Genomic DNA, 27504 nt, shown 5'->3' on the forward strand with positions numbered 1-27504 from the left:
GAAAGCAACGTCATTTGACTGTAAGAAATATAAAGCACTAGAAATGATAAAACAAGGGTAAGAGAAAGTAGGGCTGAAGAGTCAATATAAATCTGCACAAATTACATGACAGATTGCAGAAAGAATTCGTAAATATAAATCACTACACCACTATCAATAATCTTTCAGAAATCACAGAGATGGAAAAAGGTGTAAAGGACTAGAAGTAGAAAAATATTCCAATTTTCAAATATGAGAAGATTTTGTAAACTACAAACTGGTGCTCTTAATACCAAGTAACTCTCAATTCAATTCAAGATTCTGAAAGAAGTGATTGGGACAGCTAGGTGGCCCATTGGATAGAGCTCTGGCCTTTGGAGTCAGGAGGACCTGTGTTCAAATCCAGCCTCAGGCCAGACACTTGACAATTACTAGCTATGTGACCCTGGGCAAGTCACTTAACCCCAACTGCCTTTCCAAAAAGCAAAAACAAAAAACAAAACAAACAAACAAACAAAAGTGATTAAGTGGGAAGTACAGAGACAACTAGGAAATAACATGGGTAGCCAAAAAATAAGTCATGCCAGGCTAACTTCATCTCCTAAGTGCAGAATTATTATAGTTGTAAGAAACAATATATCTGAATTTTGGTAAGATATTTGACCATGTCTTTTATGATATTCTTGTGCACAAGATGGAGAAACATGGTCTGGATCACATTCCAATTCATCTGAATTCAGAACTGATCCAAGAACTACGCCTAGAGAATATCAAATAACGGACTGATAACAACTTGGAGGTAAAAGGCTAAAGTTATGCCTCAGAGCTCTGCTTCTGGTTATGATTCTGTTCATTTTTATTAGTGATTTAGATGAATATATTAATAGCATACTTAAATTTGCTATGACAAAATCCAAGAATAATATTACATTTAATTGAGTAACAGAATCTGGATTGAAAAAACATCTCAGCAGACTGAAGAGGCCAAATCTAGCATGTTGAAATTTAATAGAGATAAGTGTAAATATCTAGACATAAATTTAAAAGAAAAAAATGGACAATAACAGGATGAAGAAAAGGTGGTTAGTTCATGTGAAAAAGTAGTTATGGCGGATAGAACACCGGCCCTGAAGTCAGGAGGACCTGAGTTCAAATCTGGCCTCAGCCCAAATACTTGACGCTAACTAGCTGTGTGACCCTGGGCAAGTCACTTAACCCCAACTGCCTAAAAAAAAAAAAGCAGTTATGACAAAGGTTTGGGGTTTTAAGTTAAGTACAAACTCAAAAGGTGTTGGTAGTTGACATGGTTGATCAAAATAAACAAAACAACTAATGAAATATAAGGCCATATTAACAGATTTACACTTAAAGCATGAAGAATGAGAATGCATAATGTCCCACTATACTCCATGACAGTCAACAGTTTCCTATAATATTGTGTTCATTTCTGGACACCACACTTAAAAGGGATATTTTAACAGGTTGGACCATATCCAAAAGAGTATAACTGGAATGGTGAAAGGAGTCAATATTACAGCATATGAAAAATGGTTAAAGAATAGATTATATTAAAGAATAGATTGTTTTTAATAGGTATATTCTGGGGAAGCTAACACTTAAGCGGGACGTGGTAGCTATCTTCAAGTATATGTAAGGTTGTTAGGTAAAGTCTGACTTCCCTGGTTTCCCTTAAGTTTAAACTAAAGCCCTACCTTCTGCAAAAAGCTTTAACTGGTCTTCCTTAATTTTAGTGCCTTCCTCTTGAAATTATCTTGAATTTATCCTGTAAATATCTTGTCTGTACATAGTTGTTCGCATGTGATTTCCCCCATCAGAACATGAGATTCTTGAGAAGAAGGGCTGTCTTTTGCTTGTTTTTAATATATATTTCCAGTTCTTAGAGTGCCTGGCACATAGTAAGTACTTAATTTTAAAAAAAGACAACAACAACAACCAAACTTGACATAACTTGCTGACTTATGAACAAGAGATAATAGATTTATTCTACGTGATTCCAAAGCACAGAACTAGTACTAATTGTAGGAAGCTATAGGATGATTAATTTTTGCTCAATATAAGGAAAATCTAAAAATCAAGGGCCATCCAAAATTATAATGGCCTACCTCACGATGTAGTACATTCCCTGTTACCAAAAATGTTCAAACAGAGACTCCACAGACTACTTATTAGAGACATGATATAGGAAATTCACACAATGGGCAGGAGATTGGGCTATACTGTGTATTCTATATAAATTGATATTCCATCCCAGAGTTCATACAGCCCCCCCAAAGTAGCCCAAAAGTTTCTAAATTGCCACAAATTCTGCTGAACTGAGGTATATTACAATGCAGTACAATAATTCTCTTTATGTCTTTTTTTATTTACTCAGAAAATACACATACACACACATACACCCTTCGGCATTTTGTACTATTACTGAATAATGTATTTTTCTCAAAAAGTATCCTATATATAGTCTATTTCATTAGGAAATGTTTTTAACACATTTGTCTCTCCTTGACATACATAACTGATTCTAATAGGGTTTTTTTTTCTGCCATTTTATTTGAAGGTTGAAATAAAGACTGTTAAGGTCAGCAAATTTAAGGCAAATAACAAAGATGCACATTTTAAAAATATGAATGCCTCACTTTTAACTCTGGTCATCCATGGTGGTTTAGAACACTTTATTTTCTAAGGTCAACTTCTAAGTTGAATTTTAAGTTTTTAATAGCAGCTACCACATTAAAAGACCTTCAGTCACTTTTCAGAAGAGAATGAGAAAAATACTAGAAAAAATACCCTTTTTGGAATGTTCTTGATTTCTAATAAGTTCTAGGGTTTAGTCCATTGACTGTCAGATGATTCCTCATCAGCAAGAGATCTTTCTATTATAAGATCATAAAAACACAATTTCATTCTCTGCCTTGATTTAAACATTCAGAAGCAATTTCTATCATCTAGGCTGAGAGTTTTTAAAACACAAGAAGAGAAAGCTGGAAAAAGCTAAATCTTAAAGCCCAGTTGTTTAAAAGCAAAACAGCATTTTTAAACCTGCTGCTTTGATTTTAGCTATGGCTATCCCAATACAACATCCAATTCAGCAGAAATAAAAGCAGTTCTAGAAACCTTCAAGTAACTTAGGCAGGAAGCAGGGTGGGGAGGATAGGGCTAGTGAATTCTAGAAGTAAATGTAAACTTTCACAGAATCTTAGGATTACAGGAATAAGCAATAATTTTGACCTAGTTTTATTTTGTGACACCAGTGATCATTTGTGTGTTTCTACTGAGAATAGGCTGACTCAGAAGGTCTGACCTTAAGCAATTGAAACAAAGTTATCTGGTTTCCACACTATACACGTTTCATTGCTTTTTTTGCTGTGTTTTAATTCTGTGGTCTCAGTGTGAACAGAAACAAAAGGCAATGCCAAGAATCAGCAAATAATTGCTGCAAAACAGCTTAAGTTAGCCTCAGAAAACAAGCAAAGACCTTCAGGGAAACCTGGCATAGCTAGAGGGGTCATTAATGATTCTCTTCAAGGTGTAGGTGTGGAATCAAGGTGTAGGTGTCTTTAAGTTGGAAGAACAACAGGAAGACCAGTTTAAAAACAAACAAAAAACTGCTGCTAACCACTTCTGTGAAGAAGCAGCATTTGTCATGGGTAAAATAATACATAGACAAGACTACTACAGAATGGAATACAGGTGATTTTTACTGATCAAACCCCCTTTTTCATTCAAGGCTATACCAAAACCACTGTCAGAAGTCCCGGTATGCCAGCAGGATCTATGCATATTCACTGGTCTGTAAAACACCTACCCAAAAAATGCTTGGGGATTTTTTTTTTACTTTCTGGAGGGAAGACAAGGCTCCTGACCCATACGAGGGCACTGTAACCTCATTCAGGACCGAGGAACTGATAGAGTAAGGGGTTACTAAGCCAAAGAAAAGAAGGAAAATAATATGGGAAAGGGTAAAAGTAGAGGGAAGAAAGGAGTTAGCCTCACCATAGGGCAAATAGGAAGATCTCCAGAACCCATGTTTTGGAGAAATCTTATGGTAATTACAAGATGGTTTAAGCCTCTTAGTGAGCTTGGAAACTCAAGTTGAATAACAACAATAATAACTTATATACGTGGATAGTCTTTTAACTTATCAAGGCAATTTTACATGTATTATAATGACATCTGATATTTACATAGTACTTTAAGGATTCAAACACTTTAAATCTATTATCTCTTGGTTCTCATAATAGACTTATGAGGTAGGTGCTATTATTATTCCCATTTTGCAGATGAATAAACTAAGATTGAAAAAGGTTATGTGGCTTCATTAGAATCACACAGCTAGAATGTGGCTTAGGGAGCACATAAACCTAGGACTCCTTGACTACAAGTCTACCACTTTATCTAGCCACTGTACCGTACTTCCTCAGTTTAAACTTAAAAAAAGAAAGAAATTTTATGAGGTAGAGAGGACACATTATCAAAGTCCATTATAGCTACATTTGGGGGCTGTGTACTGAGCAAGGAACAAGTTCAAAAGTAAGTAAGCAGCTGTGTGGCTCTGAGCAGAACGAGGTCTCCATTTTAGCCTCCAACTCAGTTTGAAGCCTGAAGACGAATAACCAGTGCAGGAATCCCTGACTAAAGAAGAGCCTACAGGTCTGTCTCTCTGAACCAATACAACTTCCTCTATGGCTGACAGTGGCTGAGTCCAGCAGTATACTGAAATCACAACTGAGGCAAGTCCACAGTCCTATTGCTCAGACCCAAACCCAGGTCACGAACTTACCAGGCTCAGACCAAAGAGACGACAATCAAACTTTGCCCCAGATCAGACCGCTTTGGGAGCACTAAAAGCTTACAGGCCCCTGGCCTATCCCTAAGATCCAGAATAACACAACACTGAATGTCTCAAAAAAAGAGGAAGGACCAGCCCAGACCTTCCTCCTGGAAGTACCTAGAGCATGGCTCTAACATAAAGTTCAAAGTCAGGAAGTAATCAGGAAGAATGAGCAACAAAAAAAAGAATTCCAACATAAAGAGCTATTATGATGACACAGACACTCAAAACATGAACTAAGGAAAAGAATGAATGACTCCAAAACATCTAAAAGCAAGCCACAAAAAAAAAAAAATAGCTTCAGCACAAATTCAAGTAGAAATAATGAAGAAAAGAAGCAAGAGTTAAAATAAGGGTTAAAAAATGTTTTTATAAGTGAAACAAGACCAATAGAGTAGAAAAAATGGAAAACAAATAAGAGATATGGAAGAAAGAATTAGAAAGGGAATTAAAATAGCTTTGGCACAAGTGGTACAAAACCTCACCCAAGTAACAAACTCCTTGAAAATCAGAATGGACCAAACAGGCGCTACTGACATCATGAAATAGAAATATTAAAATAAAGTCAAAAGACTGAAAAAAATAGAAGAAAATTTAAGGTATTTCATAGCAAAAGTAAATGACTTCAAAAATAGTTCAAGCAGAGAAAATTTAAGAATCACTGGACTACCTGAAAACCATGACTACAAAAAGATTTCAAGAACTCATAAAAAGAAAACTGCCCAAATCTCTTAGAACCAGAGAGCAAAGTAGAAATAAAAAAGATCTGCCAGTCACTTCCTGAAAGAAACCCCCAAATAAAAACTCCCAGGAAAACCAGAGCAAAATCCAGAGTGTTCAGGTCAAAGAAAACATACTATAAGCAGCCAGAAAGAATTTAAGAATCAAGACAATGTAGTAAGGATCACATATGATATAGAAGCCATTATAATAAAGTGGTGGAGAACCTGGAATACAATATTCTAGAAAGGAAAAGACAGCCGAGAATAACTTATTCAGCAAAATTGAATATGATCCTACAGGCCAAAGGGAAAAAAAAATAGATCTTTGACAAACAGAGGACTTCCAAGCATTCTTGATGAGGGAGCTACATAGAAATCTGGAAATGCAAACACAGGAGTCAAAAAAAGCATAAAAACCATGGATGAACAATCATAAAAGACTATGTATGAATTGTACTTGTATGAACTGATACAGGGTGAAGTGAGCAAAAAAGGCAATAATACTGTGATATCAAACAACTTCCAAAGTTGAACTCTGATCAGCGTAATAACCAACCTTAATTCCAGAGGATAAATGATGAAACAAGCTATTTACCTCCTGATACAATAGTGAAAGACTAATAGTACAAGATGTGATCTTTTTTCCCTGGCCAATGGGAAAATGCTTTGTCTGACTACACATGTTTATAATACAGATTTTTTTTTGTTTTTCTTTCTCAATTGGGCAGGGAGAAGGTGGGAGGGAGACAAGGCAGATTTTTGCCAATTGAAAAAAAATTTAATTCAAAAAAATACGTGCCAAAATCTTCTAAGCTCAATGCCAAATCACGCAAACCAAGTGAACAAAGGAAAAGGATGAAATATTGCATATTAAATATTTCTCAAAGATGTGAAAATTTATAAGGTTTCTTGCATGTCAATGTTTAACTATTTTACTTTGTCAAAGTTAATTGGCATACCACTACAATATATATATAACACACATGTGTGTAAATATATATATACACACATATATATACACATACATATAGGTGTACTTATATATTCTTATATATAAGTATTCATATTACTTATATTTACTACATGTACACCACTTAAAATCTTCATACATATATATATGTATATCTGTCTATATATAATTTTTCATAGACCATACGTCCAGATATCGATATACACATATAGATACTTGGGCTGCATGTTGTTTCACAAATATGTGTGTGTGTGTGTGTGCGTGCGCGTGCATGCCTGGCACACAGTAAATACTTCATGTTTATTGACTATTGTTTACTGATTTAACTTCTCAGTGCTTTAGGCAGCTCTCTAACCTGCAGAGAAGATCACAACCTGCACCGATAGAATAAGTTTCCTCCTCTGAGAGTTCCTTAGACCAATGAAATCACAGATCTAGTCCCTATCTTTCTACATATATTTGTATATACATTGAAGTATAAATATATATGTATACACACATGTATGTATGCCTACATATCCACATATTTTTTGAGGCTTAAAATATAAAAGTTGAGGCAAGTTCAGACCCTCTAAGAAGTATTTCAGTAACTATCTGTGCCATATATAAAAACTGGAGGTTAATTTCCTTATTAATCTTTTACTACCTAAGAACAAATGTAAAGACTTTACTCATATAATATTTTTAAAAGAACCGTCTTTTAAGTCAGTGACAGTGTTGTCTCATTTCCCATTTTCTGTAAAAATGTTTAGAGTCATTATAAGAACTAGTGAACTTCAAGAAATAATTTTTAAAATAGGGCTTAAAAAAGGTTGATGATGGGCCAAAAGACTGATTCCTAAAAATAATGAGTCCATTTATGTGCAAGAAAGTATAAAATCTGTTGAAATGGGAGGGAAAAGAATAGACTTATAATGAATATCAAGTTTCAGCCCTCTGCTCACTGTGAAGTTTTGTTATATAATAAAATCATTTTTTAAAAATCAGAAATCAATCTAGATTATCTGAAAAAAAAGTTTATTCTTAAATGATAGTCATAAACAAATGCAATAATGAATTTGTATTTCCCTGTTTTGAAATATTTTATTTATTAGTTACATATTCAAAGATGCTTGAGGAATGATTAAAACAAAAATGTACTACAAATAATAATTTATACATAATAAACTTTTCATATCTCTGTTTTAAGCAATACCTTTCAAGGTAACTCATAACTCCTAAAACTAAAACACACACACACACACACACACACCCTTTTTGATTTTGGACTTCTGGTTTCATCAGCATAAGGAACTCTTGATGTGTTAACTCATTCCAGTGATACAAATTGGCAATTAGTTTATATGTATGGTGTTAGAGTGACACTGAGAGGTAGTTACTTGTCCAACATCACATAATTTATGTGTCTCAGAGGTAGAAATTGACTGACTTGACTTCAAGGCCAGCCCTATATGTACAACATCATGCTGCCTCTCACATTAAGGTATTTAACAATCGAATTTACTTTTAATTGAGGACATTATTTAAAAGCATCACTTTCTTCCCATGGCAGTGACAATGTTCAAATGATAGGGCTATTGACTTTCACTGTTCAGTAATGTTAGACACACTTGATGAGAATAAATCATTGCTGATCTAAGCAAAGTAACAATGATTTATACAAAGTTACTACAATGCCTTGGTAGAGTCATAGCTATATTGAAGTGTTATGTAAATGTAAGCTATTATATATAAGAAATAACAATTTCAGCTTTATAAATTTCTCACCCAAAATATTTTGTTTCCTGAGGAAGCTTTCTTCAGCAGGAAATTTTTCACTAGCAATGAAAATGTCTGATTCAGCAAGTTCATTAATGGATACTCCTTTTTATCCTTTGCACAAATTATTCACTATAATTGGTTGATGGATCACATGATTTCTGTTGACCACCAGAACAGGACTATTTACGAGGCCCATCTTTCTGCTGACAAAGTTAGGATCAAATGTTTACCATGAAAGATAGAGCTTGGTTCAATTGATACTGTAGATGTTCAAACAGTACCTTGTCTACATGGAAAATTAAATCCAGTTCACAGACATTTTCAAAACACTTGTCTAGTGTTTCCACGAATACCTACAGAGAAAGAAAAAATGGTTAAGAGTTTAAGAACACCAGTCAATCCATTCATTCTGCTAATGTACTAAATCTTACATAAAATATAAAAGACAAAAATATTTAAGGTCCTCTAAAGAGTTAGAGGACATTTGTAGATAATGATAAAAATTTGTCTATATGCAGTTCTGAATAGGAAATACACACACACATATCTCAGTTTTTTATAATTTAGCAGCTCAGTGACAAAAATACAAAAGGAAATGGCACTCTATCAAACTTTACTTTCCACAAATCCAAATATCAAAGGAAACCTCTTCAGCATTAGCTGAAGTGAAATACATTTATGTCTCCTCTTATGATTTATATCAAGTTTTCATTATTTATAAAATTAAATGTAAATGTATAACCCTGAAAAATCTTCAAACAACATGCAGTTAAGTGTTAACATATTAAAAATCCCTTATTAGGTGACAATCTGCATCTATTAGAACCTATAAAAAACTCTGATTTCCCCTGTGTAAAAACATATTTGTGAGCCTTTGCCTATCAACATACAACAGGGAGTATAAAAACCAGAGCAGAGCACAACCACTTTCCATTAGATTATTTAATTCTATCATTAATCAAGCAAAAATCATTTATTAAGCCCTTGCTATGTACCATATACCAAAGCAAAACAGTCTCTGCTCTCAAGGAGGTTACCTTTCAATGAGTGAGACAACTTGTACATCGGTATGTACAAGAGATATATCTATATACACTGTTGCTCTGAAGCCAATTTAACCTGTCTTCTTGAGTTGCCATATTCTCCAGACACTGTATTCAGAGCATTCAGGAAGCCTTGAACAAATCAAGGATGAAGCCCCTCTGTAAGCTGACATAATTTGGTATTTGCACCTCAACACGGACTCTCAGTGTATCCTTGAGAGTCAAACCAGCTACAAGACAGGCACCAGTCAGACTGCACTAGACCAATAAACTGTTTGCACAGCTGAGACCCTTGCAGATAAGCAGACCATCATATCTTCCTAGTTTAGCAATTCACAAGGAAAAAGGAGATTGCCCTCAACTCCTCCCATGAGGCTGCCTTTTTGCAACTCATAAATATTCATGTTTCAGTCTGTATTGTGAACTCCTTTATACTTGGTATAAAGAACTCCACATGCATGTTCATTTCACTTGTAATAAATCAAGTTACTATCCATATCTTATGGAGTCATGATTTTTGGAGTAACCCTAGAGAAGAAGGCACTAGGAGCTGAAGGACTAAGAAAGGACTCATGAAGGTGACATTCCAGCTAAGTCTTGAAGAAAAGCAAGAAGCTCAAGAGGCAGAAGTGAGAAGAAAAAGCATTTTAAGTATGAGGGCCAGCCAGTACAAAGAGAAGGGAAATGGGGTAATAAGGCACAGGGAGTGATGGAATGATAGATTATGATAAGAAAAAACAATTTCAGAGTTCCTGATTATGGAAGCGCAGTGCTTATGTGTGATGGAAAGATGAAGAGTGTAACCATTCCTGTGTGTAGCTAAAGTGGATCAGAGAAGTGAGAGATTAGGGTAGTTAAGGGAACAACCCTTAGCTACTAAGAAAGTACTCTAGTCTGAAGGGAGGAGTTGGGCTGGAGAGGCAGACTCTGAACTAGGGACAGAACTTACTGAGAACAAAAGATGGGTGTCCTGGACTTTGGTGGATAAGAGTTACCAGGATCTGGATTGGGTGCTAAATCTAGACCGAGCAAACCTCAAAAGAGAAGAGGCTACCAAGAGATAATGGTAGAGGGAGAATCTAAGTGACAATCAGGAACAAGGAACAAGTCCTCCACCAGAACCAGTGAATTTAGGAGATATAAAAGAAAGTGCAAGCAGTACTGGAAAGAGCTGCCAGGAATGCAGTGTCATCAGGGGAGAGTCAGAAGACCTGTGCCAGAAAAATGAAGGAGCATGAGGTGACAGGAAATGTGTTAATTAAGGAATTGAAAGGGACCTCACAGAAGTCATCTAGTCCAAATCCCAAGTGAAGCATGAAATCTATCTACGACGTTCCTGGTAATAGTCATTCCTGATAAGTGGAAACCCTTAAGGTGTATTTCATAAATCTATGATCCGAGGGTTCAGTCTTCCCTTGAAGACCATCCATGATGAAGAACTCACTAGGTGAGGTAACCCATTCCATTTTTTAACAGCTCTAATCATTATGAGCTGACTAAGTGACTGGCCAAGGTGATATAACTGGCTAATAGAGATTTTGTTGAGCAAAAATCTGTGTTCTTCTAATTTCTTTTCTTTGGTATTATTCCTACCCTCTGAAGCAAAAACAAACAAGCTTAGTCTCTCCATCACAAAGGAACCTTAAGGATAGTTATATATCTCCCCTGAATTTTCTGTTCCCCAGACTTGATGTGATTAATAGTTCAAATGTTTCCAAATAGAAGCCACACTCAATTGTAAAACTCTGAGATTTTCTGCCACCTTGGAACATCCATGATTCTGCCTTCCCAATGGAATAAATCATTATGACAACTGTAGTTCTAATCGTGCTAGTCACTGGCATATGCTGTTTCTGATTTCCCAGGTTTACTGCTTTACTACAAAATAGTTCAAACAAGTCGTGGTAATATGCCACACAGAAGATGAACAAATCCTGCAGAATTTCCCTCCAAAAAAGAATCCCATGACTTAGCATAAGAATTGATGATAAAAGCAAAAATTAAAGGGTTGGGGGAAGGAAAGGACAAGATGTTCATTCAGATCCATGAAGTACCAACTTGTGTGAACAAAAGTTCACAGGAATTCACCAACAATCCAATTAAACTCATATAATTATTAAGCACCTATGATATTGTAGATTCCTAAGATTAAAACTCAGAAACTACTTGCTAGCATTAGTCCAATTAATTTCCTCATTTCTCCCTTGCCCTTTGTTGACCTTCCCCAACTTTGGGCTCTGCTTGACTACTCACAGTCTTCTCCTCACTTATCTGGGTCTGCCCTTCCCTTCTTTCCTGAGAAACCCTAGATTCTACCTCCCAGACTCAAATCTAGTGCCTAGTACATATCTGCCAGACCCCTCTTCTTAACTCAAGTCCCAATCATAGCTTCTCCCTGCCTATGCTAGTCACTGTTGCCTATGTCCCTACCTGAAAATGAGTGCCTAACACAAGATACAGAACTGAGTGTTTGTTTTTTTAAAAGAAGTCTTTCCCCAGGAAACATGAGCTCCCAAAACAGGAAAATTTCCTAAGTGCAAAGCAAAATTTTCCTAAATTTCCTTTTATTGAACCAAAGAAAGAGGAACAGGACTGTCAAGGAAAAGAATGAGAAAAATAATGGTGAGCAAATTCCATCAGACTCACTGGGAATGTACCATTTATATAGTAAATATTCAAAAAACTCTAAAAATGTATTTTCAAAACCCCATATACTACACGCAGAACAAAAACAAAAAATAAAAATATTAATTTAAAAGTTACTTGAGAATGGGTTATACAGGATTGGAGGCATACAAAACACAAAAAATCTTGGCCTAGGAGTCCTACCTTGGGAGGTAGTACAGTGGATGCAGCATTGGGCCTAGAGTCAGGATAGCTAAATTCAAAGCCAACCTCAGACGCTTACTAGCTGCATGAGCCTGGGTACGTCACTTAACGTCCGTCTGCCTCAGTTTCCTCAACTATAAAATGGGGATAATACTAGCACCTAATTCCCAGAATTGTTACGATGACTAAATGAGATAATATTTGCAAAGCTCTTAACTCAGTGCCTGGCACTAGTAGGTGCTTAATAAATGCTTGTTTCTTGGTTGTTCTATTAGCCAGTTATATCACTTTGGCCACTCACTTAGCTCCTCAGGGCCTTGGTTTCTTCATATACAAAATAAAGGAAATGGGTTAGATCTTTACCCTGCACATAGAAACATTTGTGAACCTGGATAGGGGAAGTTTATAATTGAAATTTAGTATTTCCTTCAATTATTTAAAAACATTCTTCTGAGAAGTGGTCCACAGACTTCACTATACACCAAATGGGTCCACAGCACAAAGAAAGATAAGAGCTCCTGGCCTAGATGATGTCTGTGGTGCTGTCCAGTTCTAAATTCTGTGATTTACACATGGACATGGCCTAGGGGGATTAAAAAGAAAAAAAACACCATTGGAACCATACCTAGTATAATGCATTTTCAGAGGACATATTGCCAAATACTTCATAACCTATTTAAGAAGATTATATTTAAATAAGAAAATTAATTATAGAAATAATGAATTTAAAAATAAAACATTTTAATCAACTACCATATTAAAAATATCACTGCAGCTACAAAAATATAGCCAGAGTACACACAAAAAAAAACTTAACAGAGTAAGGCAAATGCTAAGTGAAAACAGAACTCCTGCAAAAGACTTATTCATTTGTTTTATATTTGGTTCAGTGTTTAAGATGAGAAATATCAATTCTAGCCTAAGCATAAAACAAATAACTCAAAGGCCAATAAAATGTGAGAAATAATCTAAAGGCCTTTAGGGTTTCAGTCAGGGCATATAAGTAAGGTTTTACTGCATTATTACACAATCAGAATCATCAAAAGGAATGAAAAGGAATCAATAATTCAAAAATGAGACTTTCTAGTCTATAAATAAGTGACATGGTAAATAGCACCCTCTAGTGTTTCATTTTTGAAATATCTTAAGTTATTTTTAATGTAAATGAGGAGTAATATTTTACATTTGACCTCTATATTAATGAATTCCTAAGCCCTGAAAGAGAAATATAAAGTTGGGTATCAATGGATTTCAGAAGAAATACTACATTTATATTTAGATAGATTCCCCATCCTTTCTAGAGGTTGAGAGTTTCTTTCTGCTTCTAAGTACTTATTATCTAGAGCTAAAAGGGGCCTTAGAAATCACCTAATTTAACCTTCTCATTTAACCAATGAGCAAATTGATGCCCAGAGAGGTTTAGTGACTTACCCAAGGTCACATAAGTATTAAATGGCAAAGGTGAAATATGAATTCTGATCTTTTGATTCCAAATCTAGCCTTCTTTCCATTGTACCACATAGTCTTTGAAGTGTAAAGGATAGTGAGAATCTTTTCTACTAAATCAGCAAACAGTTAAAAACAGTATCTGATGCAGAGGTTCTTAAATTTTGGAGGGAGTCATGGACTTCTAAGAAATGTTTTTCGGCACCTAAGATATATATGATTACAAAAGAAAATTAACTACATTGAAATACAGTTACCAAAATACTTTTTAAAAGTTCATAGACCCCAGGTTAAGAACTTCTGACCTAATACCATTAAAAAAAATTTAAAGAATACTGTTGATATGGCTGCCCCCCCCATATGAAATACCTCTGAATTAAGAGACCACTGATAACAAAAGAAAAAAGGAATCCTGCACATTTCTTGCCTATAGCATAAATTATGAAGCAAGAAAAGTTTCTCTTCAGGTCCCTGTCACTAAAACCTTAACCTCAGAAGCATTTCTACTGAAGGGTTTGCATGAGTATGTCTCGCAGGCAGCACCTCCAAACCTTAAACCTCACTTCCTTGCCTTCAAAATTGTGTCCTATTCCTTTGGTGCTCAGTCTTCTGCTTCCTTATGAGATGGCATATACATTTGAATGTAAGCCTTCCTGGGACACTGTCTTAACCAAAGTAAATTTAACGACAGTTATTTCAGGCAGTGTACAGAAAAATAGAAGTGTTTTGGGGAAATTTACACCACACTGGCAGCTGAGTCCACTGGGCTGGCCTCATTCAGCTTTTCATTCATTTTAATTTTGTGATGATAATATAATGAATGAGAATGACCCTATGATTTCACTGAAATAGGGAACTCCCAAGAGAGGAAAATTATGTCTACTAATGCAGTTCAGCACCTTCACAGAAACTTAACCTTAAGAATGCTTCCTAGAGCACTGAGAGTTTATGTGACCTGTCTAAGGTAACAAAGCCACTACATGTCTGATGTGAGACTTGGACTTAATCTTCCTGGCCTAGAGGCCAGTTCTCCATCTACAAAGCCTGTGAAAATGATAACATATGGCACTCTACATATAACCTCCCTTAATCGGCTCATCAACTCTGGCAGGTAGTATACAAGCATTACTGTCCCTCTTAACAGATGAGGAAACTAACAGTCATTAGGGTTAAGTGCCTAATTCGAGATCACAAAGCTAGAGAGTAGGAGATTTTGACCTTGAAACAAGTGGCTTTCTAATGCCAAGGCCAAGGATTTTCCCACTATGTCCTGCTGTCTCTGGATCCAGCCAACTAAACTGTCCTTAATATAAAGCAATGATGGTATTTGAATAATGTTTTAAACTGTTTACAATATGAAAGTGTTTATGTAGTGTTTTATATTTTACAAAGTTTTTTTTTCCATTCTCTCATCTGTTTCTCATAACAACCCCATGAGATAGGCAGTATGAGTATGATCATCTTTTTACAGATTAGGAAACTCAGGCAGAGAAAAACTAAAATTCATGGTCTGGATGTTTTAGATTTGGTAAATTTTTGGTTAAGAAAGACATTCACTGGCCACACTCACTCACATAAAAAAGTAAAAACTGATTTGCAAAGCACAGTGTCATTGTAAAGTATCACAGAGGAAAGCTCCATCCTCCTGGCTATGTCACGACTGCAGTATCATAAGCAAACATCCTCAAAAATGGTACACTGGACCCTAGTATTGTATATATTAAAAGATCACATTTTGTTCATATATTCTAATGCAATGCCCAAATGCCATTTTTTAAGCCAAGTAAAAGACCTGTGGAATTAGTTCTGGACTTTTTTTTTTGTCCAACTGTAACTAGGTAACAGCTTATACACTAATGGGAATAATCCTGACATCATGGCTACAATACACTAAAGAAAAGTATAATTAAGAAAACAATTATCCATTGAACTACTCTGGCACTATTATCAGCTTAAGAATTGAGGCCAGAATGAATGCTTATAAATATCCAAACCAAACATTAAATATTGATGTTGTTCTTTTCTTCCACTTTGTAAATATTTTATCACTTCCAATTAAGACATGTATAACATAAACAGTTCTAAAGCTATCAATTGTGAAATTTATTGTTTCTATGGCATTTGGCAACTTAGAAGACTAAAATAACACACAGTATGACCAAAAAGAATTTTCTGTCTTATTCTCTAAGCAAAAGGAAGATTTAGCTATAATTCTGTTGATGAAGCAAATACAGAGGAAGTAGATTTCTGTCTTGTAGCAGACTTTAACCTAAAACTTACTGGGAAAGATAAAGTATGTCCTTTGGTCCAGCAATGCCATTATTAGGCTTTTACCCCTAAAAAGATCAAAAAGGAAAAGGACCCACGTGTACAAAAATAATTCTAGCAGTTCTTTTCAATATAGCAAAGATCTGCAAAACAGGAGAGATTGGGTGGAGAGGGGGAAGACAGAGTGCTTATCACCTGGAGTATGGCTCTACAAATTATGGTATATAAACGTAACAGAATATTATTGCATTTTAAGAAATGATGAAAGGAACAGTTTCAGAGAAACCTGAGGAGACCTGTGTGAATAGATTCAGAAGTAAGCAGAACCAGAAGAACAGGCCCTGGGCTAACTGCTTTACAAATATTATCTCATTTGATCCTCACAACAACCCTGCAGGGTAGATGCTGTCATTATCCCCATTTTACAGTTAAAGAAACTGAGGCAAATAGAGGTTAAGTGTCTTGCCTAGAGTCACATAACTAATAAGTATCTAAGGCTGGATTTGAACTCAGGTCTTCCTGACCTCTATCCCCAGTGCCACCTAGCTACCTCTAAAAATAACAACATCGTAAAGAAAAACAACTTTGAAAGACTTAAGTATGATTAAAGCAATAACCAACCTTGATTCCAGAGCCTTGATAAAACAGTTGTTGGTGTAATGGATATCGCACTGGGCCTGGAGTTAGGAAGACCCGAGTACAAATCCTGCCACAGACACTTAAAAGCTGTGTGACCCTGGGCATGTCACTTAACCTCTGTTTGGTTCAGTTTCCTCAACTGTAAATCCCTCTTCCCTTGATGATGAAGCACGTTACTACCTCCTGACAGACAGGTGATGGATTCAGATGTGAAATGATACATACATTTTCAAACATGGCCAATGTGAGAATTTGTTTCCCTTTGATATGCATGTTAACCATAAGGGTTATGTTTTTCTTTTTTCTTTAGGGGGGGAGGGAGGAAGAAGGAAAAGAAAGGGACTTAGTAATGACCAGCCCCCTTCTCCTGCCAAAAAAAAGAAAGAGAGAAAGAAAGAAAAAGGTATTGAAGCATTTTTTGAAATGCACAAAAGAGAACAGGAAGAAGCACAAACAGGACAACTTTGAAAATCACATGTTAAATTTATTATATACTTAAAGGAAAAAACAATTGGTAAGTAAAGAGTATCATTTTTTTTATACAATAAATCCTCCTGATCTGCTCTACTTTGTATGTGGAAATGCTCATTTTATTTGGTATTAAGTTCAAGAGTAAAATTACATAATTTCTTTTGGAAAAAAAATTTTGTTCCAGACAGAATGTGACAAGCCTGTTTGTCAAGCAATCTTCCTCAATCCTCCTCTTAATTAATCTAATGGTTTTGATGCTAAAGATATTTTGCAGCCATTGCTACAAATCATACATAAAATAGTCTCATCGAATTCAGGTCTTGAATTTTTCCCCTCAACTTGGCTTACATTTCTGAGAATTTCTTAAGCTGGCAAGTGCTTTTTTTAATTTCCTAATGGACCTTTCAAACACTAATTGAACATCAAAAAATCTTTTTCAAAAACAATTGCGCAGTGGTTTTTCTTCACACTTGCCCAATAATAAAGTGATTTTTATCTTTCTTTTGAATGATCTCAAAATAAGCTTACAAACACTTAAAAAGCACACATTCTAAGAGGAGTATTCACTTGATAACTTACTGGATCAAACTTAGGTAATTCAAGTAGCTTACTTCTATTAAAAATTTATTTGGGTCCACATTTACTGTTATGACTAAAGAATAATGTACAATATTACTATATAAATTTTATTCATATATAATAAAAATCATTCTCAAGAAAATTATTAAACAAAAGTCTGAAGAAAAAGTTCAAAATTATCACTTACTAACAAGAACATCATCAGTAACTTACTTGTATTAGGTCTAAAATGCCAAGTTCACTTTCTGAAGAATCCACACAGAAGACAAAATACAATGTGGCATAATGTCTGTAAATCAGTTTGTTGTCAGATCCACCTATTAGCCTAAACAACAAAGGCAAAAAAAATGGAAATGTCAGAGGGAGTACAAGATATATCTTCATTAGTTCAAGCAATGTTAAAGCCTGTAGTAAAATACTGTTATATAAAAAACTCTCAGCAATAAAGGTCTTATTTATGGCTTCTGCATTTTTAATGTGCATTTATTTTATACAATAATTCGATAAAGAATGGATTTCCTTTTGCTTACAGGGGGAAAAAAAGCTTTTTCTCAAACATAACTTTACTGTAAAGAAAGAGATTTATAGGCATTCCAGTGACAAGAGTAAGAACTATAGATGGCTTCCAGTCAGAAATCTTAAAAGCTAACTATCAAGCAGAGAAAAACTAGGCAATATTTCTTAATGTAGGAAATATTTCCTGTAATTACTCCACTAATATTCAGTATATATTGATTTTCATTATAACAAAACTGGGATAAAAAGTCTCTGGAATTATTCTCCTAGCATATATTAACATTAAAATACTACTTCAAAAAATATTCTTTAGTAAAGTTATCTCATTAAAACACCTTTGAACCATCTTCTTTAAAGAATTTAAGCATTTTGCTCGGTAATTGACTACTCTCTTCAACTTTTTAAAGGGCTGTCATGATGAATAAAGATTTAACTTCTTGTGCTTGGCCCTCAAGAGATGAGGGTAGGAGTCACCGATACACAGATTTTGGCTCAATTTTTTACAATAAGAACTGTCCAAAAAAACTAGAATGAAGTATCTCTGGCACTAGTGAATCCCTGTCCCAGGTGCTGGATTTATCCTTCCTTTAATAGTTGGGCCTCTAACGCCATTTCAAACTCTGGGAATGTGATTCTCACAAATATTTTTAAAAAAAAAACACTTTTTCAAAAGAATCTTCAATATTGCCAGAATTAGTCCAATTAAGGATAATCAAAATCAACTGACTAAGGTAGGATTTTTTTAAAGGTCAGAAGACAATTAAAAAGACAAAAAATGCTAATCAGTTGAATCAAACCTCTCACATTACATACTCTTTTCCCTCCTCCTCTCTTCAGCTTGTGATTTCATGGGCATGGGGGGTACCTGTGAATAACTTCCTTTCCCAATGCAAGTCAGCAATTGCTCTTTGACTTAGAGTCTTAGAGAATATGTGCTGAGGCAAAGAGAGCTCAGTAGCCAGCATAACAACAGCAACAACAATAGCAACTAGCATTTATACAGCAGCTGCTACATAGCAGGCACAGTGCAAAGCATTTTACTGTTATGATCTCATTTGATCCCCACAACCTGGCAAGTAGATGCCATTATGATCCCCAAAGGTACAGAAGTAGTTTGCCATTTCCTTCTCCAGCTCATTTTACAGATGAGGAACTGAAGCAAACAGGGGTTAAATGACTTGCCCAGCTATTGAGTGTCTGAAGGCAGATTAGAACTTAGGTTTTCCTAACTTCAAACCCAGTGCTCCATCCATACTATCTAGGTGTCTAAAATTAGGGTAGAACTTGAACCCAGTTCAGCTTTCTACCCAAGAGACCAGGCTGTTTCTCATAAACACTTCTTTTGTGTCCCCTGAAGTCCTTTAAGTAATTGGAATGATGACCTTCAGTATCAATTAAACACATCTATTAGTATTCCTACTACATAAAATAATCATTTTCTATAAAAAGACAAGAAATAAAAGGAACATGTACTTGAGAAATTTTCTGAAGATACACTAACAATAGGATTACAACAATTCTTCCTTTCTAAAAGGTTAAACATGGAGGGAAAACAAACTTCATTTTAACCTAATAACATTCTAATTAAAGTTAATAATTTTTACAAATTTGTTTTCTGAGGTAGTTCATATTTTAGTTCAAAGATCTAGTCTTCAGCTTTTGAAATGGCCAAGATGATTACATGAAAGCAACAAAATTAGGCAGTAAAATAAATTTTTTTAACCTGGAAGTAAAATCCTGAACTCATATATTTTGCAATACAAATATCATGTACAGCCACAGAGGATAAGAGTTTGGAGCTGAATTAGTTCATCTAACTTTCTAGTTACAGACAAGAGGCAATTGAAATCTAGTGAAATTAAGTGACTTATCAACCATCTGGTTTGTGATGGATTTGAAACTAGAGCTCAGATTTCCTGACATCTAGTTCAGCGCTCTCCCAAACCACATTTTAGTTTCACTGTTGCTAAAGAATGACTCCAAGTATAAATTAAAATTCAAACAGAAATCTGAGTGGACATTTCAAGGTATTCCTAATCAATAAATACGAAGTGTTTATTATGCACCAGACCCTGCGCCAGGTCCTGTTTTTCCTTCTGAAAACACCCAGTAAAAAGAGGTCGCTAGGAAGGTTCTGCTACTTTATTCGAATCCAAATTGACTTTAGGATCATGTATTTAGAGCAGGGAGGTCTTTAGGTATCATCAAGAATCCTCCCTCACTCATTTGAGAAAGAAGTGAACTGAAACCCAGAGAAGTAGACTGAGTCTTGAGTAAGGTATGCCTTGACACAAGCAGCAAAGCCAGAACTTGAATTTAGGTTGCTTTACTCCAGGGGAAGGTAGGTGGCATAGTGGATAAAGTGTTGCGCTGGAGTCAGGAAGACCTGAGTTCAAATCCCACCTCAGACACTTATTTACTAGCTATATGACCCTGGGCAAGTCACTTAACCCTGTTTGCCACAGTTTCCTCAACTATAAAATGAGATGGAGAAGGCAAACCACTCCAGTATTTTGGCCAAGAAAACCCGAAATAGAATCACGAAGAGTCAGACACGACTGAAACAAATGAACAATAACCCTTTACTCCAATCTCAATACTCTTTCCTCTATACCAAACGGCCTCTTCCCTATCATTAAGAGAAAGAGAGGAAAAGTACATTTCTGAAGACAGTAGTCCAGTTGGTACAACCAGATTGAATGACTGAAACTGGAGAGAACAGTTATATACTTGCTTAAACTGTTACAAGATTTAAAATTTAGAGCTAGAAGGTATTTTAGAGGACCATCTAGTCCAATACCTGAATATCAGAGATGGAAAATCTAATGCCCAGAAAAGTGAAGTGAGGTAAGTGTTCAAGGTCATGAGATGGTACTAAGTTTGTTATCACAAGTTAATATGCAATAGTCACAAGATTACCCATTTATCCACTCATGCATAAAAAGTGCTATATAAGAAATTAAACTTCCTCCATAAGCAAAACTGATTGTCAGATAAGAACATCTTATGTTAGCAACAAAATTTACATAACTTTTTCCTAAAATAAGCTGTAAAGTATAATATATTCCTAAGTCCACAAATTTAGAATTTCTATTAATTAATCAAGGGGCTACCTTTTCATCTTGTCTATGAGAAAAAAGATTAATAGGCAAGTAAGCTGCATAATCAAGATGACAGAGAAGTATGTTTAATTAGCTTCCTGTGAAGAAATTGTTTTAAAGAAAGAAAACAAGCATCCACAGGAACTAGTACTGGCCAGGCTCCTTGGAGACCACCGAGGCCAAACTCCACGTAAGGAAGGAGAGCTTTGCTCATCTGTACCAACTGATAGGCTGCTTACAAACCATTCTCATCTATTCCTATTAAAAATAGGACATTTAGGTGCCAATTTGAATTTTCTAAATTCCGGTTTATGGTGTGGACTTGAAAACAACAAAACTGCATGCCTTCACATTAAAAAAAAAAAACAAAAAACAACTCGGGCTTTTTAAGCAAGATGAACCAGTGAATCTCTAGAGGATGAGACCTGGAGATAAGAAGACCTGAATTCAAATCCTGCCTCAGACACTTAATAGCTGTATGACCCTGGGCAAATCACTTAATCTCTCTCAGCTTCAGTTTTCCCCTCTATAAAATGAGGATAGTAATCATACCTAAATCACAGAGTTGTTATAATGATCAAATGAAATAATATACGGTAAGTGCTTTGCAGACATTAAAGACCTATATACAGTTATGCCTTCCACACTGTGGTAATTAGGGGCACAGTGCTCCCACAATCTGGAAAATCCATCTAAAATTTTTTGGCCCTCTCTTTGTACCAAGAAGTCTAAATTATTATCGTATTAAAGGATAAAACATGTTGATATTGTACAATACTATTGATATGTTTTATGCATTTCTGAGTTTCTAAACTTTTTCTGTCTCATCTACTGGCCTTCACTTCTCATCTGTGGCTTCCACAAAACTCCCTAAAAATTTCCATTTAATTTCTTATGCCAACCCACAATATATCAAAACTGCAATGGGGAAGTCATTGTGCAGAAGGGATAACTGAAAATGTTAGCTATCATTATTATTATTGTTATTATTCTCTTCCTCAGTGAGTCCAAATTAGAGAGCACATTATCCTAATAATCAGGTGCCAAATCTCATAATTTCCCCCTTCTCATGTCACCCTTCACTCTACTCACCTGACAATCAATCTAGCTCTGGTTTTTGTTACCTCTTGCCTGAACTATTGCAATATTCTCCCAACTTGTTTCTCTATGTCAAATCTATCCCCTTTCCAAACTAGCCTACATAGAGCAACCAAAGTGATTTTCCTAAAGTGAGAGTCTCACCATGTTACCACCCTACTCAATAAACTCTGATAGCTTCTCCCATTGCCTTTAGGATCAAAGAGTTCCCAAGTTTATAAGTTCCTCTCGTTTTTAAAGCCCTCACAGACTGGTCCCAACCCATCTTTCCAACCTTATTTGTACATCACTCACTTTACCACACTCTACAGACCAGACAACCTGGCCTCAATGCTTCTCACAGGACATTCCATCTTCTGTCTTTTCACTGACTGTTCCATAAGCCTAGAACATACCACCTCATAAACACCTCTTAGGATGCTTTCTCTCCTTTCAGAACTCTACATGAAGCTTTTCTGGATTCCCCCCTCCCAGCTCCTAATGCCCTCTCTCCAAAAAAATTTACCTTGTATTTATTCTGCACGTACTTATTTATGCATGAATACCGTCCCTCTCCACTCTCCCAAGATCTCATATAATATAAGGTCCTTCCTTGAGGGCAAGAACTGTTTAATTTTTGTCTTTATATTAAGTCCAGTGCTTAATACAATGCCTGTACAGAGTAGGCAAAATAAATGCTTGGTGATTAATCCATCTATTCAAAACATATTATGTATTTTAATTAAATATTTTACTTACAATCCTCCTTCTAGGAAATTACAGACGTTTTCATCTCGTTTAGACACCAAATGGAAAGTTTCCCTGATGATTTGCTGCTGTGTATCTTCACTCTGGGGAAGAATATTTTACATATATTGAAATAAGATTAACATTTAGCAGCATTTTTTTGGTATCATAAACATTTCTAGCCACTGCTATCAGTGTTAACCTGTGACATCAATTTGCGATAAAATCCTTACCTACCTAGAAATGATTCTCTGGAAAGAAAACTTTATTATGCATCGTATCTTAAAATGATACCTGACTGAAGCACAGATGAAGATTCTCTAGTGAAGAAATACAACTGGAACAAAATGATCTATATTCAAAACTCCTTTTAATAAGTTTAAATATATTCTTGGGAAAGTCATGGAATATTCAAGTTAGAAGATTCTTAGAGATCATCTAACTCCTTCACTTTGCTGATGAGGAAACCAAAATGAAAGATAAAATAAAGGCAAAAGAGTGGCACTGAAGTGTTTTAAAATTTATAAGATATTTTACTTTTATCTTCTCATTTGAACCTCACAACAACCCTATAAAGTAGGCAATGCAAGTATCAAGTCATATCCATCTTAAATATGAGGAAACTGAGACTCAGATGTGCGGAATTACTTGCCCAGAAGAACACAAACAGATCAGGAGTGTCAGAAGCTTCCCAGGTCCCGGTAGAATTCTTTCTCTTCAAGGGAAGGAGCTGGTATATTTTTGTCTCTGCTCATGGCACAAGGCCATGAACAAGTGGGTGTTCAGTAAACATTTGAATGAGTTGAGGCAAGAGATGAATCCAAGTCTTCTGAATCCAAGTTCAGCACCGTCTATTATGTCACATTGATAGACTGGAACCCTGATTTCCTGACTTAGGAATGCAGTGTTCTCTCCACAAGACAACAGTTTTCAAAAGCAGGTCTGTGTCCAGAAACAGTTTGTGAAATTAGTTATTACTAGGGAACCAACTACAAATCAAGTTATACTAAGCTGTGATCATTACATGTGGATGTAATTAAAACCCCTGAGGGAGGGGTAAGTCTCTCAAGGAAAGAAGAGCAAAGATTAAAAAAAAAACAAATGAGTAAAGAAAAAGGTAAAATGGTAAAGGAACATTACTGATTCAGAAAAAGGTCAAGATAGTCTCACATTTCCAAGCAAATATACTCTACCTTAGTATAGTAATTTCTCCTTCACTTCTTTTACAAAAGCTCTTAAAACAGATGAAGCATTAAAAATAACAAAGCAATTAACTACTTTTGCTTAGTTTGCTCAGTTCTCTTGCTGGAATAACTGCATGATCTTGGGTTTTAGGCCAAGAACCCAAAGAACGAATATGAACCTCTAGAAAGGACTTCTGATTACCAACTTTGATTCAGGGAGATGTAGAAAAGTGTATTCTAATCCAGATTTGTGGAATTAACATTGAAGATGGAATAGACTGCTAATAGTTAAGACTTAAAGAAAAATATATATTGTCCTAAAAATTGATTTCATTAAAAGCTTTTCAGTGTTTCATCTCAAATACACTGTCTGATAACACTTTGTTTTCAGCTTTGTAAATGATCTTTTTTCAAAAACACACATACACAGTAAAATTCATGACTGTGATCCATAGCCTTTACATCCATATATATTTTTTGGGGGGGGGTTAGGCAATGGGGTTAAGTGACTTGCCCAGGGTCACACAGCTAGTAAGTGTTATGTGTCTGAGGGCAAATTTGAACTCGGGTCCTCCTAAATTCAGGGCCAGTTCTCTATCCACTGCACATACTTTAGAATGATGAAAAAGCCTCCAGAAGGTTAGATCTGCAAACTAAAGAATGTGATATTATTTTTTATTTATTTATTTTTATTAATTTATTTTGATTTATCAACAGTCACTTCCACATGCTTTTGAGCTTAAAATTTTTCTCCCCCTTCCTCCTCACCACCCTCCCCAAGATGGCACACAATCTGATATAAGCTATACATTTACATTCCTATCAAACATATTTTCACATTAGTGAAGTTGTAAGTAAAAATTAAAACCAATAGGAAGAACCATCAGAAAGAGGAAACAAAACTCAACAGAAGAGAAAAAAAAAGATAGCGATTCAACTTTCACAGTCATGATTACTATCTGTGTCTTTTTCTCCATCCTTTTTCCCCCTGTTTATGCTTTTCTTTCTCCTCTCTCCTTCCCCCACTCACCAGTACTTTGCTTTTGACCACCACCTCCTTCAGTCTCCCCTCCCTTCTATTATCCCTTCCCCTCTTCCCTTCCCCACAGCTTCTTCCCTCCTTTCCATCCCCCTCCCTTTTCTTTCCCCTTTTCCCTCCTACTGCCCATAGGGCAAGTTAGATTTCCATACCTGATTATGTTATTCCCTTCTTGAGCCAAATCTGATGAGAGCAAGGTTCAAACAATGCTCACCCCCCCCTTCTTTCCCTCTGCTGTAATAGGATTTTCTGTCTTTTCCTGTAATGTAATTTACCCTTGTCTGCCTCCTCCTTTCTCAGTACATTTTCTAAGATCAGACTAATCCACTTACTTGGATCCATTTAACCCACTTGATTAGATTTTTTTTTATCATTACATCAAAGTCAACTAATATCCACCCCTTTATGTATACTCCTTTAACATGGTGTAATAACAATACAGTTCTCAAGAGTTGCAAGTATCATCTTCCCTTGTAGGGATGTAAACAGTTCGCCCTTATTAAGAACATTTTGTATCTTTCTGTCCCATTTATGTCTTTCTTGAATCTTGTACTTGAAGATCAAATTTTTTGTTGAGCTCTGGTCTTTTTATGAGGAAGATTTGGAAGTCCCCTATTTCGTTGAATATCCATCTCTCCCTTGAAAAATCATGCTCATTTTTGCAGGGTAGTTGATCCTTGGCTGCAATCCAAGCTCCTTTGCCTTACAGAATATCATGTTCCAGGCCCTTCAGTCTTTTAATGTAGAAGCTGCAAGGTCCTGTGTAATCCTGACTGTGGTTCCATGATATTTAAATTGTTTTTTTCTGGCTGCTTGCAGCACCTTCTCTTTCATCTTGTAATTGTGGAATTTTGCTATTATATTCCTTGGCGTTGTCAATTTGGGATGTCTTTCAGGTGGTAAGCGGTGGTTATTTTACCTTCTGGTTCTAAGACTTCCAGGAAGTTTTCCTTTATGATTTCCTGAAAGATACTGTCCAGGCTCTTTTTTTCATCATGATTTTCAGGTAGTCCAATGATTTTTAAATTGTCTCTCCTGGATCGATTTTCCAGGTCGGTTGTTTTACCGATGAGGTATTTTATGTTTTCATCCATTTTTTTGTTTCTCTTTGACTGATTCTTGCTCTCTCATAAAGTCATTAGTTTCCATTTGTCCAATTCTAGTTTTTAACAGATTGTTTTCTTCTGTTAGTTTTTGTACTTCCTTCTTCAATTGGCCAATTGTATTTTTAAGGGATTTGTTTTCTTCAGTGTACTTTTTTTCCAGTTTGCCAATTGTGTTTTTTAGGGACTTGTTTTCTTCAGTGTACTTTTTTTCCAATTGGCCAATTGTATTTTTTAAGGACTCTTCTACCTCTCTCATTAGACTTTTAAAATCCTTCTTGAGCTCTTCTAAGAAGGCTTTTTGGGCTTCAGACCAGTTCATATTCCCTTTTGATGTTGCAGATGTGGGTTTGTTGACAATGTTGTCCTCTTCAGAATTTCTGTCTTGATCTCCACTCTTCTCATAATATGAATCTATGGTACATTTCTTTTTACTCATGGTTTCTTTATTCCCTGGCCTTTAAAGAGATTGAGCTCTCCTGCTGGGGAACAGAGGGCACTGACCCAAGCTTCTTGTGTTGGGAGCCTAGGTCTTGGTCACTGGCTTTGTGTGCCAGGGCCTCTTATGTTGGTAATTGGAGGCTATAGGGTTTTCGCAGCTTACCTCATGTTGGGCTGGAATCAGCAAGGCTGGAACTTTCAAGCAATTCTAGGTTGCCTGCTTTTCCTTTCCTTTAGCTTTCTTCAGCTCCTTTTAGATGGGTGCTGCAGGGTGTTTTTATGCCTGGGGCCCCTTGCAATGCTGCCTCCTTCGTTTCTGCTAATGCACTGGGAGATTCTTTTGCAGTAGAGTGCCAAGGCACCTGGTGGTTTTCTGAGCTGGTTTCCACCAGTTCCCTGCACTCATTGAGGCACTCAGAGGTCCAGGTGTTGGTGTTTGCCTGCTCTACCACCTGGGCTTCAGGATCTCTTCCTGGGGTTCTGACAACTTACCTGGTATTGGGTTGGAATCAGCAAGGCTGGGGCTTTAGGAAGACTTTAGGTTGCTTTCTTTGGCTCCTTTCAGATGAATGCTGCAGGGTGCTTATCCACCTTGGGCCCTTTGTAGTGTGGCTTCCCTTATTTTTGCTGAGGCACTGGGAGACCGGTTTGCTGGGCTGCTGCACTGCTGTTCCCCATCTTTCTTCTAGTTCAGCTGTTCTGTTTTTTTTTTCCTAGGGTGATATTTTCTGGGTTTTCAG

The 27504-nt window shown here is 35.9% G+C and overlaps 1 protein-coding gene across 4 annotated transcripts in view; it reads right to left on the bottom strand.

Moving 5' to 3' along the window:
- Positions 1 to 27504, bottom strand: part of AP3S1 (adaptor related protein complex 3 subunit sigma 1) — a 93291-nt gene that overhangs the window by 20024 nt on the left and 45763 nt on the right. For 2 of the 4 annotated variants that reach the window (XM_020967360.2, XM_020967362.2), the window contains exons 2-4: positions 23010 to 23101; positions 17770 to 17881; positions 8563 to 8634 (exon numbers count right to left, since the gene is read on the bottom strand). In XM_020967360.2, the coding sequence (XP_020823019.1) occupies positions 8563 to 8634; positions 17770 to 17881; positions 23010 to 23101 (276 nt within the window). The remainder of the gene's footprint in view (positions 1 to 8562; positions 8635 to 17769; positions 17882 to 23009; positions 23102 to 27504) is intronic. The other 2 variants (XM_020967361.2, XM_078152973.1) reach the window with 1 other exon arrangement.

This window comes from Phascolarctos cinereus, unplaced genomic scaffold (genome assembly GCF_003287225.1).
Source record: "Phascolarctos cinereus isolate Bilbo 61053 unplaced genomic scaffold, phaCin_HiC Scaffold_4;HRSCAF=312, whole genome shotgun sequence".
Lineage (NCBI taxonomy): Eukaryota > Metazoa > Chordata > Mammalia > Diprotodontia > Phascolarctidae > Phascolarctos > Phascolarctos cinereus.